Genomic DNA, 26,959 nt, shown 5'->3' with positions numbered 1-26,959 from the left:
CATTGGTCTTTTTTTCCTGAATGTTCAGCCTTTAACTTCAGTTTTGCCACACTCACAAGAAGAATATGAAAAGGCTAAATAGATTCATGCCTTTAGTGCTCGTCAGACAGACATGTCCAGCTATAATTTCTCAAATTGTCAGTGCTTACATCTTATGCTACTAATATGTTTGCTATTCATCTTCTTTACAGTAGACACTGGACAATCCACATGAGTTCAAACCAAACGCAGATGTATGGGACATTTGCCCAGTCAGAAGCACCTCAGACAGCTCGTATATCAATAAGGTCTGAAGAAATCTGCTATGCATTTGCAACAGCTTCAATATCCACCTGAAAGTCAATGAGAGTCAATCTGAGCTGCAATCAGTTGACATCACTTATTTCATTCTTTAGTAAATAATGGGCTATCACTACACTGGCCCTATGAGAGGGTTTAGCAAATGTACTTTAATATGCAATATGATAAATCATGCTAAGAACTAGTAACTCAAATATGTGTTATTGTCAATTTATTCCTCTGGTAAAAAGGAACTAATGGTTAGATCTAAATAGTTATTTGAATCTACACACAAAAAATGACTAAATAATGAATGTAATACATTTACCAAAGCTTGAGTCTGCACAGGGGTGTTATAATGATTTCTTATTGTCAGGTGCATTGTGTTTCTTACTTGATATTGTGCAAAGCCTGTAAGATTAGATCACCCATCACTGGCCACAAGTGCTGGCCTGTGCCTGTGGTAGTCCAGATGTGCAGCACATTGTATGACAGTAGGCAGTAAGAATGCTACTCTGGATACAACATCAAACACCTCTATTGGACCGAGATCGATCGCAGTTGTTGTTGCCACTTGCCACACACAACATTCAAATGAAATTAAGCAACATGTACAACAAAGCAAACAATACAGATTAAAGAGATCCCCTTTAGACAATACAGGCTGTCAGTGCTCTAATAGAAAGCACAGTGTGAGAAGGAAGGTTTCATTTTAATGGCAAAGGAGGAGAATGTGTCGCTGCTTTTTTGTAAAGTGGGAGGTGCAGGATGAACGTGCTATAAGAGCATGTTCAGCGCAAATTTCCGATTTTTCCATGTGAAATTTTGAATGCAACAGTGAATTCGGAAGAGCCTGAATAGTCAAGGTAGTGCTCTCTATTTTAAAAGCATTTTGAAATATAGAGTACGTATAATAACTAATAACTGCTGATATTACTTTGATGCAAATTCATGTTTTTTCTTTCTTTCATTCAAAGTTTATTTTATTTAAAGGATGTTGAGGCTTCTGATCCTGTCCTGTTTCATCACAATTTGTGGGTCCCAGAAATGGACAAAAGTGGCGACGCAAGATGCCAAAGGTAGGATGCTTCCCACAAATAGTTAAGATATTTTTAATCATAATTTGATTGCAATTATTCCTAAACATGTCCATAATGCATGTGTGTGTCGCCTTGATCGCAATTCAGGAAAGACGTGCTCAAATTTAACACAAGTGCTGGACAACTGGAAGTTTGCAATTCTCAGTCAGATCAAGGACATGCTGATAAACGACCACAACACTTTTCTGCCCGAGTACAGTCGGTGAGTTACATCTCTCTATCTACCTCCATCACCATGAAACAAAGAATCATGCAGCAATAAGGCTGGATGATAACACACAAAATACAACTGACTCTGATTCTGTTTTCATATCAGAAATGAATATGGCTTATGAATACAAACTGATGTACCTTTTCAGTACACCACCACTACCACAGGATTGGCTTTAGACCTGGTGACGAAAAACCCAATGCCAGTAATTGTTGAGATTGACTGTAGATCAAAGGTCAAATACCTGTTCAAGCACTCTAAAAATGTTGAAAATAGTGTCATTTCATTTTAAGTTTCCAAGGATGCCCTCCACAAAAGTGATGTATAAGAGTGGGGCTTTACTTTGAGTGCACTTTTGACATTGGGCCTACCAAACTTGACGATTAAATTCAATTTCTATCAATTAACAGCTCTGTTGCAATCCTATTTTCACAGTACAGTCATGTGCGAATTCTTCACTAAACACATCATAATAGAGTTTGCCAAAAGTGAAAGAAAAAACATCTCATTATAAGTTCCTACTTTGTTGTTAGGGAAACTGCATTATGTAATAGCCTGATACATAAAACAGAAGAAAAATATTTTAAGTCTAAGATCATCAGTTTTTGCCCCTGTCTCCAATCTAACTTTATTTTCCCCTTAAATGTTTATAACCCCAAATCAAAACCTTTGCACCACATGTCCCAAAAGCCAGCCCATGTGTGTGGTTTCTGTGTGCGCAGGATTCAGCCTCTGTCTGAAGCCCTTGGAGACCTGTACACTCAGTTCAACCGGCTGAAAGAGGAGCTGAGGGGACTCACGGCTAACGTTGACAAAGTGGAGACAATTGTGGATGAGATCAAACATGGCAGACCCCTCCCAGGACGTCTAACCCTTCAGAGGGTCCCTCCTGGTGCCGGCCAAAGATCTGCTCTGAGGACACAGATGAGAGGCCCAGTCCGACCCGTGACAGCGGCCCAACTGAGGAGAGCAAGACGGAGAGGCCAAGATTAGTGTGATGTGTCTCGACAGATCTATGTGCACCTTATTTCAAAAAACTACTCATATCTGTGCTTCAAAATGTGTAACAGTGTGTGTCTATTGAAACAACCACGAGATGGCAGCATTTATATTGAAACAGAAAGGCAAACTTCTACATTTTGAAGAAACTGTTAAGAATAATTAAAAAGAGCTATACACCAACTATAAGAAACATGGCAGGTTTTTGGTAGTTGTTATATTTTATATTTTGAAATTATAAAATCTTGCTATAAATAAAGAGTTTTTATCATTATGAGTGTTCCTTGCTTATGTTTTCTGTGTGTGTGTTTGTGCAACAAGACAAAGAAAAATACGAATATCATTATCAAATTCAGTTACCCTGACCAATGAGAAAATAAGTCATTGTGAAGTAATCTAAACTTTCTGTAACAATGTGGGTCGAGCGTCTAGAAAGGGTAAGGTTAATAACCCTTGAAGTAATGTCGCACTCTAGTGGACAATCTCACTTTTTTTTTTTCAAAATCCAAAAGAAGTGCTACATTTGTCGTCGTCATGCAGTACTTTATAAGTAGTTCGTTTAGTCCTGTTTGTTTTCATTTTTTATTTTTTTTTATTTTTTTACGTGCATGTCAGAACACAACAATTTTGCGTCATTGGATTGCAGAAACTCACCGTGTTACACTTTGGTTCAGCTCTTTGTAAATAACTCATTAAAAATGGCAAAACATTGCCAAGAAAAGTTCGATTTTTGATGACATTTAACGCAATTCACTTCACAACACCGTTGCGTAAAATGTTCGGTAGCAACCGCTAGTGAACTACGATTCTGTCTTCAAAATAAAACACAAACTACACAAATCTATACAATCCGCTTTTATTTTGAAATGATTGTTCCAGAAAACCCACAGAGCCCGTATGAATTGACAATGGTGCAATTTGTCGCCAAGTCCTTTTGAAGGCTACCCCAAACCTGTAATGCTAATGCGCATCTGTCACCGAGGTTCTTGACTGAAATAATCCTTCACTAAAACCGACACGTGCGACAACGAGGTGTCAAGAAAAATGGAACCCGCTGTTTTTATCTTTACCCTCCCCAGCAGAAGGTGTTGCAAGATTTTGGTGTCTCTCTGAGGTGGGATGAAAAAAAGAAAAGAAAAAAAAAAATCTCTGCGTGTCCAATCTTCATCTGTAGCCTAATAGGTCAAAAAAAGCGCGTATGACTGGGATCTTGTTTTGACTTTTTTTTTTTTTCCTGTTTAGGCTGCAAACTGTCCTCTCCGGCGCGACGAGGAGGAGGAGGATGCTCTATGCTCCACATGTGATTGTCATGTCTTCTGCTTTTTTCAATCCAAGCTTTGCCTTCAGCTCCCACTTTGATTCAGGTAAGCGAGGAAATGCAGGTTATTCGCTGTAATATCTATCGATCTGATGCCACTATTGTCCCTCATTCATTGTTCTGTACTTCTGTGCGGGGTTGTCGTTTTAAGCAGCAGCATTCATTGTTCCAAGCTCCTTTAACATGACCATAGACATGCGTTACATGTAGAGCAGCAATGATAAAGAAAGGGGTTGTCTGTCCTTGTGCGTATCTATGCACATAAACATGTATAATGCCAGCACGTGTGGACATCCAGTACTAGGAGTGCACGTATGAGGAAAGGGGTGACCTCCTGACAGCTGTACATGGTTGTGTTGTGTGGCGATAAGGCTACTTGGTCTAAATCTCCTGGTTGTCTGTTTATCCTTGTGGGCAAGATATTCCAGGTGCGTCTGCGGCATCTGCTGCAGTGCTACAGGATCACAGTGAAGAAGTCATGGCTGCGCAGGCAGACACTGTGAGGATTTGAATTAAGGCAGAATAAATAAGCGTGTGGTGTGTAAACAGGGCTGAGAGAGTCCCCGCACAGGCTGCAGTGTGCTGAGCATACCAATGACACTGAGCCCAGCATTCCTCTCCAGTTACATCCGCTGTCTCTTCACCCGCACACTTCTATGGTCTCAGGGATTTTTGATATGTTGCTGTCACTATCATCGACATTCAGACTCTCAGCAGTTGCAAGCCACTTCTACATTTGAAAGATTTATTAAATACACTCAACAAATCAAAACATCATTTGTGTCTCTCCACATTGGCCTTTCTGTGCATGTAACAGAATAAACAAGGACATGAGAGACATTTTTCTATGCTTGTGTTTCATTCATCTTGAATCTACATTGCAGATGAGCTGATTCTTGAGATTCTTGCAAATAAAAAGAAAAGAAATGTCAAAATGAAGGTCCCCTGGATGATTTTACGTTGACCATAGTAACAGATGTTATTTGCCTTGTGTTCTCACCACATTTCCAATATACTATACTTCCTCTCTCTCCTGCATCTATGCATCCAGTTTCTCAGCAAAATGTACTCTTATGTTGTAACACTGGCATTTAACTAAGGGCCGCTCGACCAGTCCGAACATGATTTGCGACGCTTCAGTGCATTGACCTTTCCAGAATAAGCAAAATGAGGTGCTCTACAAGTACAAGTACAGCCCCTAATTCAACCTCCGTTATAGCCTTGAATCTTGCTGCTATTCTTGACCTGTCAAAACAAAAGAGCTCCCCGTTTTAGTGATCTATACGCTTAGAGCAGATGCAGTAATGTGTCCCCTGTGAACAACCAAGCCTTTCCTGCGTGCTGCAATATGATACAAGTTAGCCAATGGTGTATCATTTAATTTGACACTACAGTACACCCTAATAATTGAATGCTTGCTTACTCTCTGCTCTGCTTCTCCTTCTTGCACAATTTTTGGACTTTTACAGAAAGCACATGCATTTTATATTGCCATGCATGTGTTTATATGTGGCTACATGATGTGTGAAGATTGCATTAAGAAGCTTATGTCATTGTGAAACATGTTACGTCCAAGTGCAAGATGTCACACATACGCTGATACATTCTTGTAATAGCACAGAGAAGTAATGTGTTGCCTAGGTGACAGAAAGAGGTGTGTCGGAAGGGGGGGGGACCAATCATTGTCCTATAGTCCAAACAGCAGAGACATAGTGTTGCTTGAACTTGATTTAACAGATTTTTACAGTACATAATAGAATGGCATAGGGACAGTATATTATATCTTTTGCCGAACCTATTGAAGCCCTTGCGGTTTGCTAAACGCGACCATTGAAATTGTGATTCCCTTTCAATTGCAATTACACGCTGCCCCGAACAGTACCAAACCCTGAGTCTTTCTATGGACTCATGCTAGGGTACAACGTGTGCTCCTGGTGACACATGTTCACACATTTGCAGCCGAATGAAGAAGGAAGGAAGAGCAGGAGGATGTTGTATTTTTGTCCTTACATAACATGGATGGTCCGATCTGTGTGCACGTATGTGGGGCTCTTCTGCACCAGTGATTGATAGCATGACATGCCGACACCTGGTCCCACTGTCTTCAGCACCAAGGACAGCTCTAAAGATAACTAAGCAGGTGATGACATAATAGCTGCGTAGCTGTAAAGCAAATGGGTTGTTACTGTGTTATCAGCAAACACGCCACATCTGTGTGACGAGCTGATTTAAAAAAAGCTCTTCCTAAATTACAGGATTATCAGGTTATAAACAGATCCCATGCTGACAGGTGATTTTGTTGTTTGCAGAGGATATTGTGCTGCATGAATAATTGCAGTCTTGTAGTCGAAATGCAATATCCAGTTGATGCGCTAGTATATTGTTTTTTACATCTGGGTTTAGCGCTGATCGGAAGGGCAGCAGATACAACACACTGATCCAAACAGCTGAGCGCGCAAGGCTGTCTGTAATCATTCTCCACTGAGGCCTGGAGGTGGCAGTGCCAGCTTCTGCTCCGCTCATGCTCTGGGTGACAGGAGTAAAAGTGGCTGCATTCAAAAGATAAAGGCCTGGTACCAACATGCAACTTTCGCTGCATGATTGTTATCGCATCCGCTGACACATTATCCATATCACTGAGGTCTTCCATCTGTTAGAGACTTCTACATAATACTCCAACAGAGATAAAACAGAAATGCATGACGACTTAAAAATCAAGTGGGTTCTCAAATCTAAACCAGGAAGGACTCAAACACCAGTGAAAAAACATACGAATGTTATGAATGTACAATCAGCAGTGAGATGGACAGTTGCCCTTGGAGTCTTTATCCTTAGACCCACCTTCTGGGAAAAGTAGGTCAGATTTTTGTCCTGATCGTCCTCATTTTACTTTGATTCAGTCCAGATTTACTTTTTGTAAACACATTTTATCATTATGTTTAAAGGGACTATACTATATTATTTGGGTCCAAAATGCCGTCATGAATGAGCTTAACATAGAAGCTGCAGTTATGCGTAAGACCTGAGGTGGCAGTAGTGAGTATAAAAATGCATCTAGTCTCTTTTAAGAGAAGCTGGTCATTTATCGGACCTGAAGTAACAACTTCTTGAGTGACAGTGCAGGATTTTTAGAGGCAGTTGTGGTGAACAGGTCTGGGCTCATTCTACACATTAGGACATGACTGGAACATGTAGGGGGAGGAAAATACTTTGTTTTAACATTTTTAAACTCCATATAGTCCCTTTAATGTAGAGAAACTGGTCTTTTTGTCACAATAAAGTTCTTCATCACTATACTCACGGCCGTATTTTGTATTTTTGTTTCGTATCATGCAGCCCTAATGAAACGTCCGAGTAAACCACTAACTGGCAGTAAGCAAAGTAATTTCTTGACATTATTGATTGGGTCAGAAAAAGCCCGTCCCTTGCTGTCTATTGATTATTCATATCTCCAGGTGTAGCAGCGAGCACTTTAGTTACATAAGTAAGCCTCTGAGGAAATTGGGATAAGAATAAAGCAGAGGTAGCCACTAAAAAGGCAATCATTAAAGCGTGTGCGCTTTGTGATGTGGGCAATATTATGGAGTAATCAACTCCAATGCCAGTGTGCATAGCGCGATATTGAAAATGTCATACACAAAGCAAACGTGTAATTATAAATGAGGTAGAGGAGGTTTTCCCAAATGTGTTGGCATTCACAAACACAAGGGATTCTTTTGTGCGCATCATGAGACTATGGCTGAAATGTCAGCTTAGGCACATTTTTGCATGTCTGCTTATGGTCTGCACATGCATCTAATTTGTACTGAGCCTGAGGCTGAACATGCAGCAGCAAAAGCAATGGCAATCTCTGTATGGTTAATAGTTAGGAGAGAGACTGTTATGGAAAAATTAATGGGGATTGTTTGATTTGACATATCGACGTGTCTTCGTCAAATGCATGGCTTGATTCAGTCTCCAGCTGTCTCATGAAGAGTGTGTTGGACATGCTTTACTCCCGGTCTAAGGTGGAGTCAGTCCTCATTTAGGCCTATTTTGTCCTATTTAGTTCTGGCTTTGCCCTTAATGCTACATTTAGTACTGATAGAGACAGAGGACAGAGTATAGACTTAATTGTCTTCAGAGTGGATAAAGATGTGTATTTATTAGAATGCAAAGATGGATGTAAAATCATCCTTTATTATGCAGATGAGTGACATATGTATGAAAGATTCTCCACTTGGGCTGAGAGAGAGAGAGAGAGAGAGAGAGAGAGAGAGAGAGAGAGAGAGAGAGAGCAATGCAGAACTTGTGTTTGGTGATGCACATTGGGGCAACAGCTGGCATGTGTGGTCTGTGGTGTTGTTCAAAAGACTGATTTGCTTAAGGTGTGATTGAAAGACAGAATGCACTGTGCACTGCAGTCTGAGTCCTTAGCTCTTCTGTGGGTGACTTTTTAAATACTCTTCGTGTCTTAAACCTGATGCAGCAGGAAAGCAGCAGAGGCAAAAGGAGGAACTCTGCAGCACTGTTCACAAGTGAGCTCAGCGAGCTTTTTCTATTGCCCTTGCTCCTCACCATGTGTTTTCAGAACAGGCTCTGAAATAAAAATCACAGGGAGGATGTTGTAGTTCTAAGCAGATGTGTAAATGTAAATGTTTGTAGCTGTAGCCCTCAAGTTAGCAAACGGCGTGCTGTCTTTAATTGAATTGGACTGTAATGGTTGTCCACATCTCATGTTCTAATCCCCTCTCCCGGTGTCTGGGTAAAGATGATTTGATTGCAGTGGTGTGGAGTTTGGCCCAGTGCCCACTCTGCAGCCCCTGCAGCACCGCCGACTCCTGGATCATCCTCGGACAAAACCAACATGGGAACTGTGCAGCTTTTTGCTAGTACAGATTCACGTACGACTTACATTGGCAACTCAACTGTGTGATGAGATGTGTTTCAATAGCTTCATTAGACAGGACAGTGTAGTGTATGAATTGGGTGAAAGTGCGAGGAAAGACATTTATTAAATTGTTGGAGCTGGGACTGCTGAGGCAGGCAAGTTGCAAAGCATGCACTCTGCAGCTTAACCATTAGGCCCTCCAGGAGCACAAGAACCGGTTTTAATCTAGTTTATTGGACAACTTCTGAGAATTGAGAGATGATCTGACAAAAGATGCGATTTTGAAGGTGTTCAGTTTCCCAATACACTGTTATTCACCTCAATTGGGGTTTTTAAGTGTTGGCCTGATTGGCATCACTTAGTCCTGCTATCTGTGGTTTCTATTGCTTCAAATCTTGCTGAATCTGTCACACTACAGCTTATATGTAGCAATATATTATATATATACATCAGCGCTTTACTTAGCTTCTGTTTTTGAACAGAAACAGGCCTTTATGTGTACATCTATGCAGTGCTAGAGCCGAAAACATATTCCCACTGCTTGCCTTATTTATGACCAGCAGCCATGCACAGCCGTCCCACACATCACACTCTTATCACGTGCACACACGCTCATGCAGTTAGAGCCAGGCACCTAATCCAGCTGCTCCACTCACCTTCCTCTCCGTCAGGACACACCTCCATATTTCTGCTGTTATTGCGCTCTGTCACTCGGTCCTCCTAAGTTTTATAAGGCTGGATCAGAGTGTGCTTTTTCGATTTGTGAACTTGCTAGTTGCAGGATGAAATGCTACATCCATAAAGCTGGAAAGCACAACATTGTTACGTTATTCTAATACATGTGTTGTCAATCTTCTAAAATTGTGAATGCGTTTAAAGTATTTATGCCAGTCATTTGGTGGGTGAGTCAGCGAAGTGTCAGTCCATCCCATGAACCATACGCTGCTGTTGGATTATGCACCCAGACCTCATGTTTTTCCCTCTTTTTTTAAATCGCATTGTCATTTAAAACAGTAGTACTCAACTAGTGTAGAGTCACGACCCACCATCACCATAGAATGACAAGCCATGACCCAATCAAATAGCAGTAATTTTAACAGACTCGCGTGTTTCCATACAGTTGACAAGCCTCTCCCGGCAGCACGTTGCTCAAGCGCTCATTTGCAAACTCGTTCCTCCAGCTGTGGCCATCGAGCTTTTAGCCCGCGATTAGCTTTTTTTGTTTTCTTCATTGTCGTAAGAATAACCTCCGTTTTTTGCCAGTCCCTCACAAGTTTCTCGCTCACTCCAAACTTTCTTTCTGCTGCTCGATTACCCTTTTTTGTTTTAAATCTTCAGTGATACAGGAGTAGCAGATACTAGTACACAAGTGAAAACAAGTGAAATTATTTAGTTTGATATAAGTCGCACCTGAGTATAAGTTGCACACCCAGCCAAACTATGAAAACAATATATTGCTTGAATTACTATTCTATCACCAATATATTGAAATTGCAATTCAAATATTATCATGATCATTTAGTCTAAGCCCCATTTTATAATATCTGTCTATGGTGGACTAAAAGACACGAGTTGTTCCCAAGAAGTGATGTATTTTCCCCAAAGTGTACAGAGCAATTGACCATTGTCTGAAATGTGACATATGACTTAATCGGTGCTACCTCACCTGCACTCCCTGTGTTCTGTGCCGTCCTTGAATGAGCCATGAGTCACTGCGACCCCTGATTCAGCTCCTGTCATCTGGCACCATCTGCACATCTCCTCTGCAATCGCATCTTCTGCTCATTTCAATTTAAGACTGGAATAATACGGCGAAAGTTCATGCGGCAAACAGCCATCTGTCTGTGTCAAGACAACCTTTCACACCAAGTGCCACCTCAATAAATGATTGCCTTTTCAGGGTACCGCTGGATTGTAGTACAAGCTATAATCTAGATCATTTGTAATAGTTTTCATATCTGTACCCAATACCCAAACTCTACTAAATGGTACAGGTATAGTAATAGGAGGATTGCAGTGGGGGCTTAAGGATGAGTCTGGTCAGAGGTGCAGGTCACAGAATATTTTAGATGAGCAAATTCAAATGTGAAAGGAGGGAATGATCAGAAAACACTGAGGTGATGGTGGGGTGACTCGGGGTGACTCTGGGGCTTCAAGGGAGAAAGAAAGTATAGGTTTGGTAAGTTTTAATCATAATAGGTTGCGTTAATGTTTCTATGTTCTATTGCAGTTAGAAGGCAGGTGCCAATACAACTCTATGGGAGACAGTTTTTGAAAGAAATTTCCCAAAATAAGGTGTCCAAATGTTTTCCCTGATCATTATTTGAAAGTGATTGGATTGCCACATTATTCTTATGACTGAAGGTCCTTTCTACTGACCAACCGTACATGTTTTTGAATATTGACACCACTTTTGGACGCCTTTATGAGGAAATAATCAGACCACAGTTCATATGTGTTGGAAGAGGTGACAGTTTTTGTTTCATGTGAATTGGCTGAGGAATGACTGAGAAATGAGCAACAAACTAAGCTTAGAAATATAGTTACCCAGTTACCCCCATGGAATTCTTACCTCACCTCACTTATAAACTATGGGCTTTTTGGAATGTTGTGACATCACAGGAACGCAACCTATAGGACCTTATTATGACAGACCCGAGACGGTAATTTTACTGTTTACACAGAATGTTGTGCTGCCTAAATGCAGCTTGCAGCCTGTGTGATTTGCTTACTGCAACCATGCAAAGTGCTTCTGAAATTCAATATTTATTGTGCAGCATAACCATGTCAAAAACATGTATTTCCTTCACCCACACCAGATATCTGTGCGTGGCATGTTAGTTGAGCTTGCTATCAGTCTTTGACTTTTATTGTCGGTACTGGCTGACAGCTCTGTGTTCACAGTATAGTCTCCATGGTAATGTGTTGGTGGCTGCATGCCCACACACTTTCACACTTTGCAAAGGTTCATAGCTTCAGTCTGTCCTGTTTACTTAGGCTGTTCATCCATGTCATTGTTATAGCTGTAAGTTTCACTGCTGGTTTTTGGCCTATAGAAACAAACTGGGAACAATGTGTACTGTTCCTTGGCTCATGTCTGCAGGATCACTGTTACAGGGAGAGTATCACACAGCAGCACAGCTCTTTATGCAGCAGTTTACATGTTGTGCACACTGCAGTGAAGCTCACACCTGGTCTCTAAGAAGCAAATGGGAGAAATTGTATATCAGCTACAGCAGTCTTAGGGGGATTGTAAATTAAAATGTTTTTATTCTGCTCTACCAATATTAAACACACACATGCCTCCCCTGACACCACTTAATTTGAATGGTGCTGTTAGCTGTGCTCACCAGTAAGTATTCTGTTAATTTCCATGCAGATTTGAATTGACATTTGGTTTATGTAACATTTGGCTGGATAATGTAAAGCAATACTCACAGTATGTGCTATTGAGGACATGCTTTGCTTCGACTGCAGATACCAAGCAGAGTCTCTTCCAAATGCTTTCATTTTGATAAACCTCTGGAAAAGTGTCATGGCTGATCACCAAGAGAATGTTTGGTGTTGTGCGTGTTTATGTGTTCTACAGTTTAGATGCTCTTGTGTATATTGGGCCATTGTAAATTTGAACAAAATAATCTAATTAATCGTTCTTGTGCGTGTTGAAAAGTCAAACCCAAAGACACTAATTGCATTCATTTATGGTATCAAACTTTTTGCCTTCATGATTCAAGGAGCACAGTGAAATGAAGCCACAGGGGACCACTTTCCTTTCACACCAAGCAGCAACACACAGACGAATAAGAGACTCACAAAAGAGCAAACGAAAACCACGTGGCTGTTCATTCCCTTAGTTTGCACATGAAATCAACAGTGTGTGCAACTTTAATGTCCTGTTGATTTGTCAGCTGTAGCACATGGACTACTTGTTTGCCGCAGCTCTGTGACAATGGCGTATATGTTGTGTCTCCCTGATGCTGCAGATGGGACGCCGCTGAGTGAGCTGTCTTGGCCGTCCTCGCTGGCTGTGGTTGCTGTGTCGTTCTCTGGACTCTTCACGTTCATCTTCCTGATGTTGGCCTGCCTCTGCTGCAAGAAGGGAGACATTGGGTTCAAGGTGAGCTCACTGCTGCTCTCTACTGGAATGTAATACAGTATATCTACGGTATGTTGTGGCTAACTTGTGCATCAGTGGAAGGTTTAAAGGTAAAAGTCTGGGCAGCATATTATGGAAATGAGGATACTACGGCCTCCAGAAAATTGTGCCTTACCGTTTGGTCATTTGTATTTGTATAAGTGGACAGGCCATACCTTGTTTGAAGAACCTCCAGATAGAATTCAGTCACTGAGCTTAGGTCACAGGGGTCTCTACGAAGATCCAGGATCAATTGTTTGATCCAAACAATTACCATGATTTTTTTCATAAAAGGTTGCATAATGCACCTTTAACATAAGTGCCTGCACTAGCAATACTTTGGACTTGGTTGGGGACAGGGGCTGTGATTTTGGGTAATGTGTATTTTTTCAGATAGTCCTCCTTTTATGTTTATGATCATCTGGTTTTACCCATAGTATGTGGATTTTTTTCTCAGGAAACAGAAAAAAAGGCCTAAATAAAAGACCTTTTTAATTTTTAACGTCTCTTTTATTTATTCGGAAGCCTTCACTGATGTCGGCACGCTCAATGTAAATATATATAGACCAAAATTAAAACATAATTATACTGCATTAGTCTAATGTACAACTTTTCCAGATGGTTGTAGAGTCCAACATCAGCATTATTTGCAGTTTTAGTCGTCATTTACATATTTCTGAAAAAAAAACTAAAGAAAACTCCAATACAGGTTCTATAATACAGATTTAAAACAAATATATACAACTAGACACCCTCATGGAGCATGTGTTTAATCCCGCCTCATACTTCTAGTCTTGACACTGTGGTTTGATAAATTGATCCTAAATCCTTGATGCTGTCGGACTGCCGTCTCCCTCACCGCAAACAGTCCCTGGCCTTTGTCTTAAGCTCAGACACAGACCGGCCTGTCAGTAGATCACAATAATACCTTTCACTTTGTTTAACTGCACACAAAAAAAAAAGCTTTGTTTCCTTCCCATTAGCGCGCTCTTATGGAAGTTCGTTTTGCGTTTGAGGCTGTGGGTATTAAATGCTTTCAAGCTGAAGGGTCTCTGGGGAGCGCTGTGGAGCTGACTCAGAGCCAGGTGCTGCCTTTCACACTGCTCTGAGGAGGAGAGTGGCAGATGGAGGCTGTGAATAAAAAATACACAACAAAACACATTCCTAAAACACTGTTTAGAGCACACTAAGATAAACATGTCTGAAGTTAAGAGTTAAGAGAATAATGTCTCCGACTGACTTCTTTCTTTGTCTATATGACTAACAGTCGGAGGCTGAGGACGGGATGGTTCACAAAATGGCTCAGTGCGTATGAACAAGCTGCCTTTCAATGCATCGCACTGAAGACAAGACTAAAGAGATTCTTGAGATAAGACACTGTTCAACTAACGCAACTCAACAGGAATAGTTAAGACCCAGTAGATCCATCAGCTCTGCAGTCACAAAAGTATTACAAGGCTCACATTGTTACGTCAAAATTCGACATCTAAAGTACTGCCTTTTACGGCAACTGATAATGTGCTGTAACTTTTTAACGCAACAGTGTCCATTTCTCCAAATGCCGTGGAAATCTGTGTGTTAATCTATACGATAAGAAATAAACTTTATTTGACCCAGAGGGGGTCCATATTGTAAATATTTTTAGTGGTATGGGAGCACCTGTAGAAAACGTATGCAGACACGGAGAGAACTAGCAAACTTCACACAGATTATTGCTAATAATAAGTCAAATTCAAATACATTGAAGATTAAGTAACAAATCAGCAAACATCGACATCATCACCACACAAACTGGTCCTTGAACTGTCAGCGTGGGTGCAGAAAGAATTTAATGCTAATACATTTATGTTGCTGTAACGTATTCCATAATATGCGTGACTTAACCACCATCCACCCAGATGAAAACAAAGAAAGAGTTTTTGTGTGTAAAGAGCTGTTTACATTAGTGTCCCCACAGTGTCCCCACAGTCACAGGACAATGCTCCTCACAACATACATGATCTATCTGCGGTGGGCGGTGGGTGGGTCCTGTGTGAGTGAATGCCTGTACAGTCCAGCCATTGTCACCCACTCGGTGTCAGCAGTGGCACAGCTGTGTGCGGATGACTAACCTCTGTCCGTGTGTCTGTCCATCGCAGGAGTTTGAAAACACAGAGGGAGAGGACTACCAGGCAGATCTGACCTCGCCCTCATCACACAATGGTCCAGAGGTCTACATCCTGCCCCTCACAGAGGTGTCACTGCCTGTGTCCAAGCAGCCTGGCAGATCCAGTAAGACACATGTGATATTTTGACATATTTGAAGCAGTAGCAAACAGGACTGGGGCAATATACTGTACGTCATGCCTATTGACAAGGATGCATTGGTTTTGCATCCAAAGGGAGAATGCACAAGAATACAACGTGCCAAAAGTGGGTCACAGAATTCTGGACAGGAGGGGCAGCACTGTAGGCGAACATCTCAAGGATTTCAGAATAACATGTGGTTATTATTATTATTGTTATTATTATTATTAATAATAAATTACAGCACTCATTAAGAGGTCAGATCTTGAAATTGCAGTATAAATTGAATTGGCTCTGTATAATGACAAAACTACATAATCCCTGCCCTAGTAAATTATAAAAAGGCATAATAGGACATCAAATATTTGTATTTCCTTTCCCTTTGTTTAACCAGGAAGGAGCCACTCATATTCAGGATCCCTTTTACATGGGAGTCACATTGTTCAGAGATTATATAGCAAATTATGAGTCAGATATTATTTAAGTTGTATGCACTATCCTGTCGTTGGTAACTTGAAAATTGACTTGAAACTTGAAATCGAACCACACCAACGGAGCTGCTGCCACAGTGTCATGAGCTTTATCCTGACAGTGCACAATCCATTCATGTCAACATAATTGTTGCCTTGTTGTCTAGAAGGTGCAGTCGGATGTTATATAAATTTCAAGTGTTTTCTTTATATATTCTGTGTCAATAAGAGACAAGCATCTGCACATAATGGGAAAACAGTAATGCATAAACCGTGAGCTTTTGGAATTATTATTATTGTATATCAAAAGTTAGAAATCGCCAAATGAAATGAAGCAGATAGATATTTTAAGCCCTCTTATTCCCCCCTATACTTATTATAGATATTATTTTATCATTTTATTTTGGGGTTTATGGAATAAGGCACTGTCTGTTCTTTGGGTCACTTTGCCTTTTACATTGTGCCCATGTGAACGCGTGTGTGGGGATCCTAACTGCCGCTCCCTACATGACTCACTGCGCTGTGCTGTGCTCAGGTGGGCGGGACTTTAAGAGGTCCTCAACGCTCCTGGATGTAAACGCTCGCAGCCATTGGAGAAGGCCACGCCGGGCTCTTCACCAATCAGGAGCCAGCGCCCTGTTTTCCATAGTTACCACTGTGTGATTGGTCCAGGTGTTGCAGGGGCTGCATGCGCTCTGTGAATAGGGGACACACAGAGAATGGTACTTTTTATGAGACAAAAGATATGCATGCGTCAATGACAAGCAGCATTACACGATGTGCGTCCATGGATAGAGGTTTATAAATTATTGATTTATATGTTTTGATGACATTGCCTAAATTTTGTAATGAAAAGATCTTACATTGCTCACGCTATGGACATACGTAATAGAGTGACTGAAACAACCCAAATGTCATCTACTATTATCCCATACGGTTAATCAATAATTAGTCAGAAGTGTATGATAAAACTATTTTTGTCAATGTCTAATGAATGTATAGACTAAAAGTACATATGTTCCCCCCCTCATATTGATTGATTTCCGATCAAAAATGAAAGTAAATGTGCATTCAACTAATATGGTTTATGAACATACATAAGGCAGACGTCCCAAAATAAACATAAACAGTTCCAGTGCCGTTTAACAAAAATTGAAGTCAAAACTCCCCCAATGTAAATGTAAATGCTCATTATTGACTGTAGACTGTAAAACTACAATGCCGATAAATTACGAATTCACTCACAATTCAATTAAAATTCTATTAATTGCCCTAATAAATGTGTTTCTCTAATGTGTGATTCGAGAAGCTGCATGTGGCTTTTACCCATTACAATTGGCTTAATGCCCCAAAGCCTGTGTTTGTAATGCTTGATTGCATGAGCTCACCATTAAACTACAATGACTAAAAACTGATTTGGAAATGCATACAGTGGGTTTGGGAATGCTCACTCACACATTCCCCAATTGCCATAAATTGCCTGTTTGGGAGGGGCGCTCGGAGAAGTGTGGGCCTGTAATCTCCGTGACAACCTCTGACCAGCGTTCCAGTAGAGAATGGTCCTTGTGTGCCCCTGCCCCAGTGTGTGTGTGCGCGTGTTCAGTACCAGCACAAACAGCGTGAGCGTGTGAGTGAGTGAGGCCCAACAATGGCTCTGATTTAGGCTGATGGCCCAGTGGGTGAACATAAGGCTGCTCTGAATTGTCCATGGAACGCACCAGAGGAGGACTGGCATTATGGGCAGAAGACAGTGAAGGGTTTGTGAGGAAATGAGGAGACACAGAATGGGACGGGTAGTGGCATGCACCGGGACCTCAGCGGGGGGAGGGGGGCGCGAGATAGTGAGTATGACAGAGGTCTTTTCTGCATCTGACAGTGCAGGGTTTGTGTCCTGCTTGGCTGAGGAATGTGGCTGTCCTGAGTGACAGGGGGCATTATGTGGGCCTTATGTCACTGCTGGGTGTCTTGAGGCTGCACTCTGAGCTGGAGCGTCAAATAGCACAGTGCTAACATACGTGACGGTCAGTGGAGGGGTCCCAGAGCAGGGCAGCACATCGCTTCTCGCTCTGGCTTCTTCTGATGGAGAATGTGGATATGTGCATTGGCTCAACAGCTGGGACTCTGGCGGACAGTGTGTGTTTGTGTGTGAACCGGTTGGAGGATGAGCTGTGTGCAGACCACAGAGGCGACATGGTGAGCTTGTTCAGCTGCGCGAGGGCTCCCAGGGTTAAATCCTGTCGACTCTTTCACACACACAATGAGGCTGAGGCGGCTGGGGCCAGGGCCCTGGGCACTCGGTTCTCACACTCTCAACCTGTACTTCATCCCTACATGGGACCGCTCTCATGGGACAGTCTCTGTCACTGTGCTCACTGCTCAGAGTGGCTGGCCGCTCTTCTGCTGCTTCAGCACCATCATTTCTGTTCTGAAATATGAGGATCCATGGAGGTAAAGATTTTGTGTAAAACTGTGTGTGAAAGGTGTGGAAAGTCTCTAGCAGCCAATTGAATAATACTTTATTTGTGTCTTTATTTAGTCCAGCTGCTGAAATCTTCAGACCTGGGTCGTCATAGCCTTCTTTATCTAAAGGAGCTTGGCCATGGCTGGTTTGGGAAGGTAAACCACACAAATTTATTTATTTGTAGTAGTACATAGTTATATACAGTATGTTTTGTGAAATGTAGAACTAATGTAACCATAATTTAATTCTCCACATCCATGCATTTATACAGTTTATTGCATTTTACTATGATGCCATTCTGACAGAATGTTATTTTGTACATTGTTGTAATAGGTTTTGCTGGGGGAAGTCAATGCTGGTCTCAGCACCACTCAGGTGGTGGTCAAGGAGCTCAAGGCCAGCGCCAGTGTCCAGGAGCAGATGCAGTTCTTGGAGGAGGTTCAACCATATCAGTAAGATTAACATGATCAAATCCATTTATTATATGCATTTAATGTTAAAACATGACTCTGTATTACTTGATTGTATTACATGAGTATTCTAACACAATACACTATTTATTTTTCTGCTGAAGTCTTCAGCACACAGCCCTGCTTCAATGTCTGGCACAATGCACAGAGGTCACTCCCTATCTGCTGGTCATGGAGTTTTGTCCTCTGGTAATATCTTTGTCTGTCTATCGTCAATCTTATTTTTCCACTTTTTCAATTCCATAATTTGACATATGTTAATTTCAGGGCGATCTGAAGAGCTACCTCCGCAGCTGCCAGGGAGCGGACTCAGAGACCCCTGACACACTGATCCTTCAGAGAATGGTGTGTGACATTGCCTCGGGACTCCTCCATCTTCACAAACACAACTATATTCACAGGTAAAAAAGCTCATTGTATTTAGTACTCCTACTTACAGAATTGTCAAGCCTACAGTACCAGTGCCTCTTGCTCTTTTTATTTGGCAATTGCACCACCTGCTGGCCACTCTCTACAACAACATCCTGGTGCTGCCTGAGTAACTAAAAAAAACTCCAGCATCAGTGATTTTGTTGCTGTGGGTGAGCCCTACTCTCTTGATCACAGCCATCTGATGTAGATAATGGAAGAGTCAATGCGCAGGTGAGACTCTGCTTGTTGCTTTTTCTAAATGTTTAAAAAGTGGAAATGTTTTTTTCATGACTTGTGAAAAATTACAATTTGGTGGATAATATTTTAATTCCAACAGTGACCTTGCGCTGAGGAACTGCCAGCTAACCTCAGAAATGTCAGTAAAAATTGGGGACTATGGCCTTTCTCACAGCCGATATAAGGTAAATCCCTATTTTGCAACTACTATATATAAACTTAACTTGCTTATTGTATCTGCCTTTTATTTCAAAGGAGGATTATTTCATAACTCCAGATCAGATCTGGGTGCCTCTTAGATGGATCGCTCCAGAACTCATAGACGAGGTTCACGGAAATCTTCTAGTTGTTGACCAAACCAAAAGCAGCAACATATGGTGAGGGGAAAACACATTTGGGTCATTTTTTAATACAACATTGCTATGTACCCACAATAAAAAGAGTAAATAAAAAGTAAAGATAGACGTTAAACTGGTAAATATTTCTATGCCTAAGTGTATTTGCGATCAAGTAAGGTCTTTGTTGTATGTGTTATTACAGGTCTTTGGGTGTGACTATGTGGGAACTGTTTGAGTTGGGAAACCAGCCGTACAGACAATTCTCAGACAGACAGGTGCTGACGTACGCTGTGAAGGAGCAGCAACTGAAACTACCCAAACCACACCTCCCGCTCCCTCTGGCAGAGCGCTGGTGAGTTACTTTCATTTTAAGTATCACTCTGATGACACAGACTCACAGTGCTAGTTTGAATGCTATGTTGCCTGGGCTCTAGAGTAGGACAAAGCCAAAAAGTTTAAAGCTCTCTCACACAGTGTTTAATAAAATTGACAATAATTAAATGCGGAGCTGGAGTGGTGTGGCAGCAGGCCAGGTAGAGAGTCGGTCCTTATATGGGCAGCCGACAGGAAACACCAGGCCTGGGCGTATCTGTGGTAACTTTGAAGGTTCCCATTTGGCAAGAACTTAAAATCAAGTATTGAAAATTAATGGCAGAAAAGTAAATGCACCTAAAGCCTTGATACTTTATTGCACTGAGGACACAATTGAAAAAGAATCTGCTGACTTACTGCGTAGCCATCTGCTGCTTTCATTTATCATTCCAAAATCAATTGTTCTTCTTGTTATCTGCAACTTTTGGGCATGAAGGAAAACACTTTACTTTGCTTGTTACTGCGTAGGTATGAGGTGATGCAGTTCTGCTGGCTGCAACCTGAACTTAGACCCAACAGTGAAGAGGTGCACCTTCTCGTCACATATCTGTGTGCCAAAGGCTCCAGTGAAGCAGAAGAAGACTTTGAACAACGCTGGAATGCACTGAGACCCAATTTACTGGGGAGCTGCACTCACAGCTCCTCAGCTGCTCTGGTCCTCACCCCCACACCATCAGAACAAACCCAGGTGGAGCTGGCCTCCTCCGCATCCTCCTTCCCCCTCCTCGAACACTTCTCAGACAGTTTTCATTCCGACACAGGGGATGACCTTCTGACTGTTACAGAGACTAGTCAGGGGCTCAACTTTGAGTACAAATGGGAAGAGGCCCGAGCAGAGCAGCCATACTGCTCCTCATCTACCAGTGGGCCACTTGGTCAGGGAAACCCACATTATCAGGACTTTTACTATTCATGCAGAGAAAGCACTTGCAGGGGTGACAGTCCCTCTTACTATGAACCTGAGCACCCAGGGGTGGTCCCTGTTCTCAGTGCTCACAGCCCCTCCGTGAGTAGCGAGTACTATATCCGCATCGAGGAGCCAGTTGAATGTAATATCACTCTAGATGATAGCATCGTAGACTATAGCCCAGGTCTGGAAGCCTGCAGCGTGTCTCCTGAGACAGCTTCATGCACAGCTCCATCCAATTCTTATTGGTCCACTGCAAACAATCTCAAATCCACCTGCTATGATTCAGATTCAAGTCCCATCATCCACCTGCCTATGGAACCTCTGCTGAGGGAAAACAACTCCAGCCCTCATGATCAGTGCAGCTCACAGCTCATCTCATCCAGTGCTGTCTACAGTGAACAGCAGTCCACACTAAAAACAAGATCTTATCATTCTGATGAGGACATGTCGCCAGAGTCTCGGACCACATGTGTGCGTCCCATAGAGCGATTAGAAGCTCCCATGAATGTGTCAGTTGCCCTTAGCAGCCCTAGTCTTGGATTCTGTGACCCTTATTTAGAGGCAAGTAGCATTTATACTGCAGACCCCCTTCGTAAAACAGCAGTTAACCACATTAGCATTGATGTTGAATCGGATGATGGCATTTTAATGGGCCGACAAAGTAGCAGAGAAATAAACAATGATGACCTTTTCTCAGAAGGAGAGTCCACAAATTGGACATCAAACCTCTCGGCAAACAACAACAGCCATAGTATTGATGTCGGGCACACGGGCAGTGGCTGTGACAGCTATTTAGACCTCCAGTTTCACGCAAACACAACAAACATTTGGTCTTTATCGAAAGCCACGACCAGAACATTTGTTAGCTCTAAGTCCAGTGGCCCGTTAGATGTAGCGAGACGAAACACAAGTGGAGCAGATTCATACATTCACCTACATCACAAAGATATGAAGCTACCTGCAACTCAGTGGGACACAAGCGCACACAATCTTAAGAGCGGTAAAGAAACATATCAAAAGTCCTTCAATACTGATAGACTGTACTCCAGCACTAAAATTATACCTGAAACAACCTTCATGAAATCCGCATCTTCTGGCCAAACAGAGAAACAAAGAACCTGGGATGGCTGTGGAATCCATCTAAGTTCAGAAGATAGAAAGAGAGAATCAGATAGTGGCGTGAGGGTTTCTCACACCAGTTTGGTTGGACTTGGCGACTACAGTGAAGATGAAGATGATGACCTAACAGACATCACATCTGGCATTTTTGCAGATTTTAACCTGGACTATGCTAATCTAGAGGAAGAAGAGCTAAGTCCCATAAAGGCCAACGATTTCACCCCTGGATCTTTAGACACCCTTAATCTCTCTTCCTCCATGGAGCAAGCCTTCAACCCTGACAACTTCATCATGCCCATTCTGCCCAAATCTCTCGACAGCGGCTACGACACAGAAAATAATGAATCCCCCGAGTTCTTGTTTAAAGATGAAGTCGATGACCAGAGTCCTAGAATTGGTGGAGACTTTCTTTTAGATCAAGAGTCAAATTCCTCAGAGTTACAGCTCAAAGCACTGACAGACAAAAACCCATATCGAGATTCCGCTTATTTTTCTGACTATGAAAATGAAAAAAGTCCTCATGAAGAAGGAAGTAGGTTCTTTTCAAATGGCAACAACGCTCATTTAGGATACGCCAAAAGTTGTCATTTAGAAGTTGAGGTTGGCTCCAGCCAGCTTTCAACTCCTGGATTGTCCATGTTGTCGCCATTTCCTCCTGAGATGGGCGGGTGTCTCACCAAAGAGTCCGCCCCCGCAGATGAAGAATTCGGATTGGAGACTGAACAAACAGTGGAGGACTTGCCCTCTGAGCTGATTTCTTCTGCTTCTGAACCTTCATCGATGGTGCAAGAAACCTTGTCCAATCAAGAAGAAGGGAAGAAAACTGGGAATTCATTGCCGAACAACTCACTGCAGTCGAATTGTACAAATGCAGATGTCCCTTCTGAAAATGGAGAGGGGTCAACTGAGGAGGAAGAAATGCCTGAATTCAGTATCATCAATACAGAAGAGGAGAAGGCCGACGTGACCATAAACGAAGATGACTTTGAAGACATAGACGCAGACTCTCAAGACAGTCTGTGCGAGGAGTCCCCCAATGGCCCACCTGCGGACCTGTCCTCTTCTTCCTCCCTGTTGGAGCTGTGCGGTGAGAATGTGAGGGCGCCCCTAGAGGAGGCGGAGGAAGAGGACGACTCTGACGACAGCGAGTCTGATGAGGAACTTAGAACGTATAATGTCCAGGATGAAGACAGTGAGGGAAGCGAGGAGGACTTTAGCGTGGTGCCTGTGGTGGTGAGTGACTGCAGCAGAGCCCGACACCTGCGCAGCCTCCTGAAGATGCCTGCACTGCTCACCCAGTCCTTCTGTGACGAGCTGGAGAGGAAGAAGAAAGCAGTGTCCTTCTTTGATGATGTCACAGTCTTCCTCTTTGATCAGGTATGGGGTTACATAGTGAAGTTATCATTGTGGTAGTTTGAACTGGATGCAAGGGGTGGGCAATACAATGATATAAAAGTTAATAGTGATCGTACCTCATGACAGCCTGACAATTTGGAAACAAATTGATATTTTTTTTTTCTCCCATTCACTTCAATGCTCGAATAGAGAAGTTAAAGTTAAAAGTTAAAATTAAAGCATATTTGACCCAGCAGATGTATGAGTGCTCAGCATTTCACCTTTACTTTCGATCACAGTGGTTTTAACGCTCCAGGATCAATTGTTTTGTAGGTGCTCTGGTGAGAGGGTCCGTCAGCAGTGAAAACCTACCAGACAATTGATCCTAGAGTGTCCTAGAGACCACTGTGATGGAAAGTAAAGGCACAAAGCTTACTACTCATACAGCCACTGGGCCAAAAATGCACAAACATCAACTTTTTTAACATAAATAGTTGCATAATGGTAATGTAAGCTCTCAGATGAAGCAGAAAGGGTTAGTTACAGCTTAAAGGCAAATGGCTCTTGAATCACGATAAGAAATGACTTCATTGTGTTACATTGCCCATCCCTACTGGATATCTGGGTTTTTTTCATTTTCATCAAAGCAGACTTATAGATGCCTCTTACAGTTTAAAATCAAAACTCCAATTTGACATTGAATTAAAATCTTTTTTGCTTTAAAAATGTGTTTTTTTTTCTTACTGTAGCCGCTTAATCAATATGTGTGACTTTTGTCACAACCTTGTTTACTTTGTCTTGCTATCATTTAAGTGAGGAATAAAGACTTTTCATTTTCTTCCAGGAGAGCCCAACCGGAGAACTTTCAGATTACACATTTGCCTCAGAAGCAGAATCCCCAGAAGAAGAACAACTTCCAGTCCATCAGTCACAACAGGACTCTGACACCCTAATTGACACTCCTCTTGAGCAAACAGAAGAAATTGACAATGACAAAAGTGGGTTGCATTACTAACTTCACAGTGCATCAAGTATCATTTTCACTGTTATGAAATGCTTGCTTTCAGATGAATCATATGGATTTGAAGATGGTGTCCTGTGTGAGCCAGATCCACCTTCGCCCAATGGCCACCCCGAGTCGATCTCCTCTCCTCTGTCCAGTCCCAAAAGCCCAGAGTCTCCCAAACAAGCTTCAGTGGCACTCAACCGTTTCATTGTCTCACGATTCTCAATCACACACGTATTGGATTCCAACACGAGCTCAGTAGCAGGTACTAGTACCTTTTTGAATAGCATTTAGCTGTGATGAATTGCAGCTATTTCTGGCATTGACAAACAGTTGGAGTTGTAAAGAATAAGACTATGCTATGCTATTCTGGTTTGAAATGATAAAGAAAAGGGCCACGGAGAAAATAGTAGTAGTTTAATACCACTATTTTATACAGTGAAAATTACATTTCATAATTACCTCTGCCAATAACAAGAACAGAACTTTTAATTACTTTGCGTACAAATTGTGCTCTACAAATGAATGTGCCTTTCCTTGACTATTAACCAATAATGTGCTTCCCATTTTCTTTAATTTCCAACAGAAACCAATGATGAGCGCCCAAAAAACTGAGCCATATCTGACGCTGGAAGAGTCCAGGACATTAAAACCAGAAAATGGCATAATTCTCTCTAAATGTTTTACAGAGTTTTATTTTTATCAGTCTTTAAACTGACCCCAGTGACCCTTTATGAGAGTGCCTCATACTGTACTGACCACCCTTGAGATTTGCACACTTCCTTGTATTTTTAGGTGAAAAAAACTAAATGTGCAAATGTCCGAAGTTGACAGAAAACCACCAAGTGCATAGAAGTTTTAGCAGTAAATATATCTGTATTTTGTAGCTGCTCCCCTCATTGGCTGCCTTTGTTCACATGCTTATCATCCACACAGATACAATTTCTCAATGTGTGAGAGAGATCAGTGCTTTATAGGTGTAAAGATGAATTCACTGGCAGAGGAAGACAACCGAAGCAATGCCAGTGTCATAAAGGAGCCTCTGTTCCTTTGAGTGACTCAGCATAACGAACTGGATACCATCCTAAACCGAATTACAAAAATATTATTATACGTTAATATTATTAGGCTGGAATTTATTGTAAACTGAATCTTTCTTGTTATGGCCCTGGTATTGTTGGACCTGGATAATGTAATGAAGAGACACACATTCACAAGAAGATTTTAGATGATCTTTTTGTGAAAATGCTGTCAGTCATTTATGAACCTTCAAGGAAGCTAAAAGAACAAGTAATTATGCCCCTCCATCATACCTCACTTGCCTCATGGAAGGATGATTGTGCAAGCTACACGTTGAAGAGGCCAGTATTAGACGGTGAATGACAGTGTTATGTACCTGATGTATTCCATTACTCCATGTGCTGAATGGTCTAAGATGTACAAAAGACACACAGTGACATAGCTCGCTGTAATGTGCGAATGTTACATTGACATGTAGCGAGTAGCTTGACTTGAATAATTACTACAGCTGCATCAACAACTCCCTCTTCCTCTCCAGTCAACAATGGGATCCACTTTTGTATATTTATGTACAACCATGCAATTTTGGATCGTTTGTTTCCAATCTAATTTGCCAAAGAGATCCTAAAAGGCCCATTGCCTGAAATCACTGAACGCTGAAGATGAGGCGAGCTGTTTTATGCTCTGTCAGTAAAAATATGCTGTTATCATTTCTCCTCATTCATGGCTGTTGTACTGTCACAATAAATCCAAATACTTTTCATTCTATATATTATGAAGATTTTTCTTTTTCTGTTTTGAAGATGAGTCAAAGGACAGAAGACATTTACCTATGGGGACAATTAAGTACAACAGCTTATTACAATGAAATGAGACTTAACAAAACACACAGATATATAGATGACATTTGTGCCCATGACATTTATTGTGAACATGATTCATTTAGACTGAACAGCACAGATATGAAACAGTTACAGACAAAAATAGAAAACCGTAAAGGAAGCATTTTAGAAAAAAAAAGCACTGTTTTTAACTTTGTATGTGCTACTGTTAAAAGCGTGATCATATTGCTCAGCATATGTAGCACTGTAGTCCTTTAAATGTGCAGTCTGGCTCTCAGAAATGCTTTTATACTGAGCAAAAGATCAAATCACATAATACTGAATTTTATCAGTAAGCTACCACTCCCACAAAACTAAAATATATATTAAAAAAAACCAAAAAAACATTTGTATAGCTTTGATCCTTAATGCAAGCGTTGATAATTTATTTAGAGACGGATGCTCTGTAATTCTTGTGCTGTAGTAGTCTTATGCAAAAACAACAAAAATGAAAAGCAAAATATAATTTACAGTAAAAGAACAAACACTTAAATAAAAAAAAGTTGCACATAGCTTTAAACCAGGTCAGAAAACAAATGGTTAGAAGCAGCACAAAGGCACAGTTCCCAGACTGGGAATACTGTATCAATATAATGTATAGTGCGATCACCTATCATTCTGATGCACTCATCGCAGTTGCTTAGTAACAGAAATAATTCCCAAATATACAGTGTCTAGAAATTGTAAAATATTTACAAACAGAAGTGCAGTTGATAGCAATGTTCAGCGTC

At 41.5% G+C, this 26,959-nt stretch overlaps 2 protein-coding genes across 3 annotated transcripts; both read left to right on the top strand.

The window, feature by feature from the left end:
* The first annotated feature begins 1,098 nt into the window (after positions 1-1,098).
* Positions 1,099-2,756, top strand: LOC306969260 (uncharacterized protein). Its single transcript, XM_079564863.1, has 4 exons — positions 1,099-1,145; positions 1,273-1,358; positions 1,467-1,581; positions 2,313-2,756. Exons 2-4 carry the CDS (start codon positions 1,274-1,276, stop codon positions 2,581-2,583), a joined length of 471 nt encoding a protein of 156 aa, XP_079420989.1. The 5' UTR covers positions 1,099-1,145; position 1,273; the 3' UTR covers positions 2,584-2,756.
* A 738-nt stretch (positions 2,757-3,494) lies between these two features.
* aatka (apoptosis-associated tyrosine kinase a) lies at positions 3,495-26,115 on the top strand. 2 transcript variants are annotated; one of them, XM_079563812.1, is made up of 15 exons: positions 3,495-3,703; positions 3,832-3,953; positions 12,761-12,894; positions 15,051-15,183; positions 18,205-18,284; positions 18,463-18,581; positions 18,704-18,788; positions 18,867-19,000; positions 19,348-19,432; positions 19,503-19,624; positions 19,788-19,937; positions 20,426-23,363; positions 24,166-24,319; positions 24,389-24,592; positions 24,914-26,115. In XM_079563812.1, the coding sequence occupies exons 2-15, from the start codon at positions 3,872-3,874 to the stop codon at positions 24,940-24,942; spliced, it is 4,449 nt and encodes a 1,482-aa protein (XP_079419938.1). In that variant the 5' UTR covers positions 3,495-3,703; positions 3,832-3,871; the 3' UTR covers positions 24,943-26,115. The 2 variants fall into 2 exon arrangements, with proteins under 2 accessions (XP_079419938.1, XP_079419939.1); XM_079563813.1 differs by lacking the exons at positions 3,495-3,703; positions 3,832-3,953; positions 12,761-12,894; positions 15,051-15,183 and adding an exon at positions 17,652-18,116.
* Positions 26,116-26,959: the final 844 nt, after the last annotated feature.

The sequence above is a fragment of the Gobius niger genome (assembly GCF_951799975.1).
Source record: "Gobius niger genome assembly, chromosome: 10".
Classification (NCBI taxonomy): Eukaryota; Metazoa; Chordata; class Actinopteri; order Gobiiformes; family Gobiidae; genus Gobius; species Gobius niger.
The sequence above is the reverse complement of the archived record's forward strand: the minus strand, read 5'-3'. Positions and strand labels throughout refer to the sequence as shown.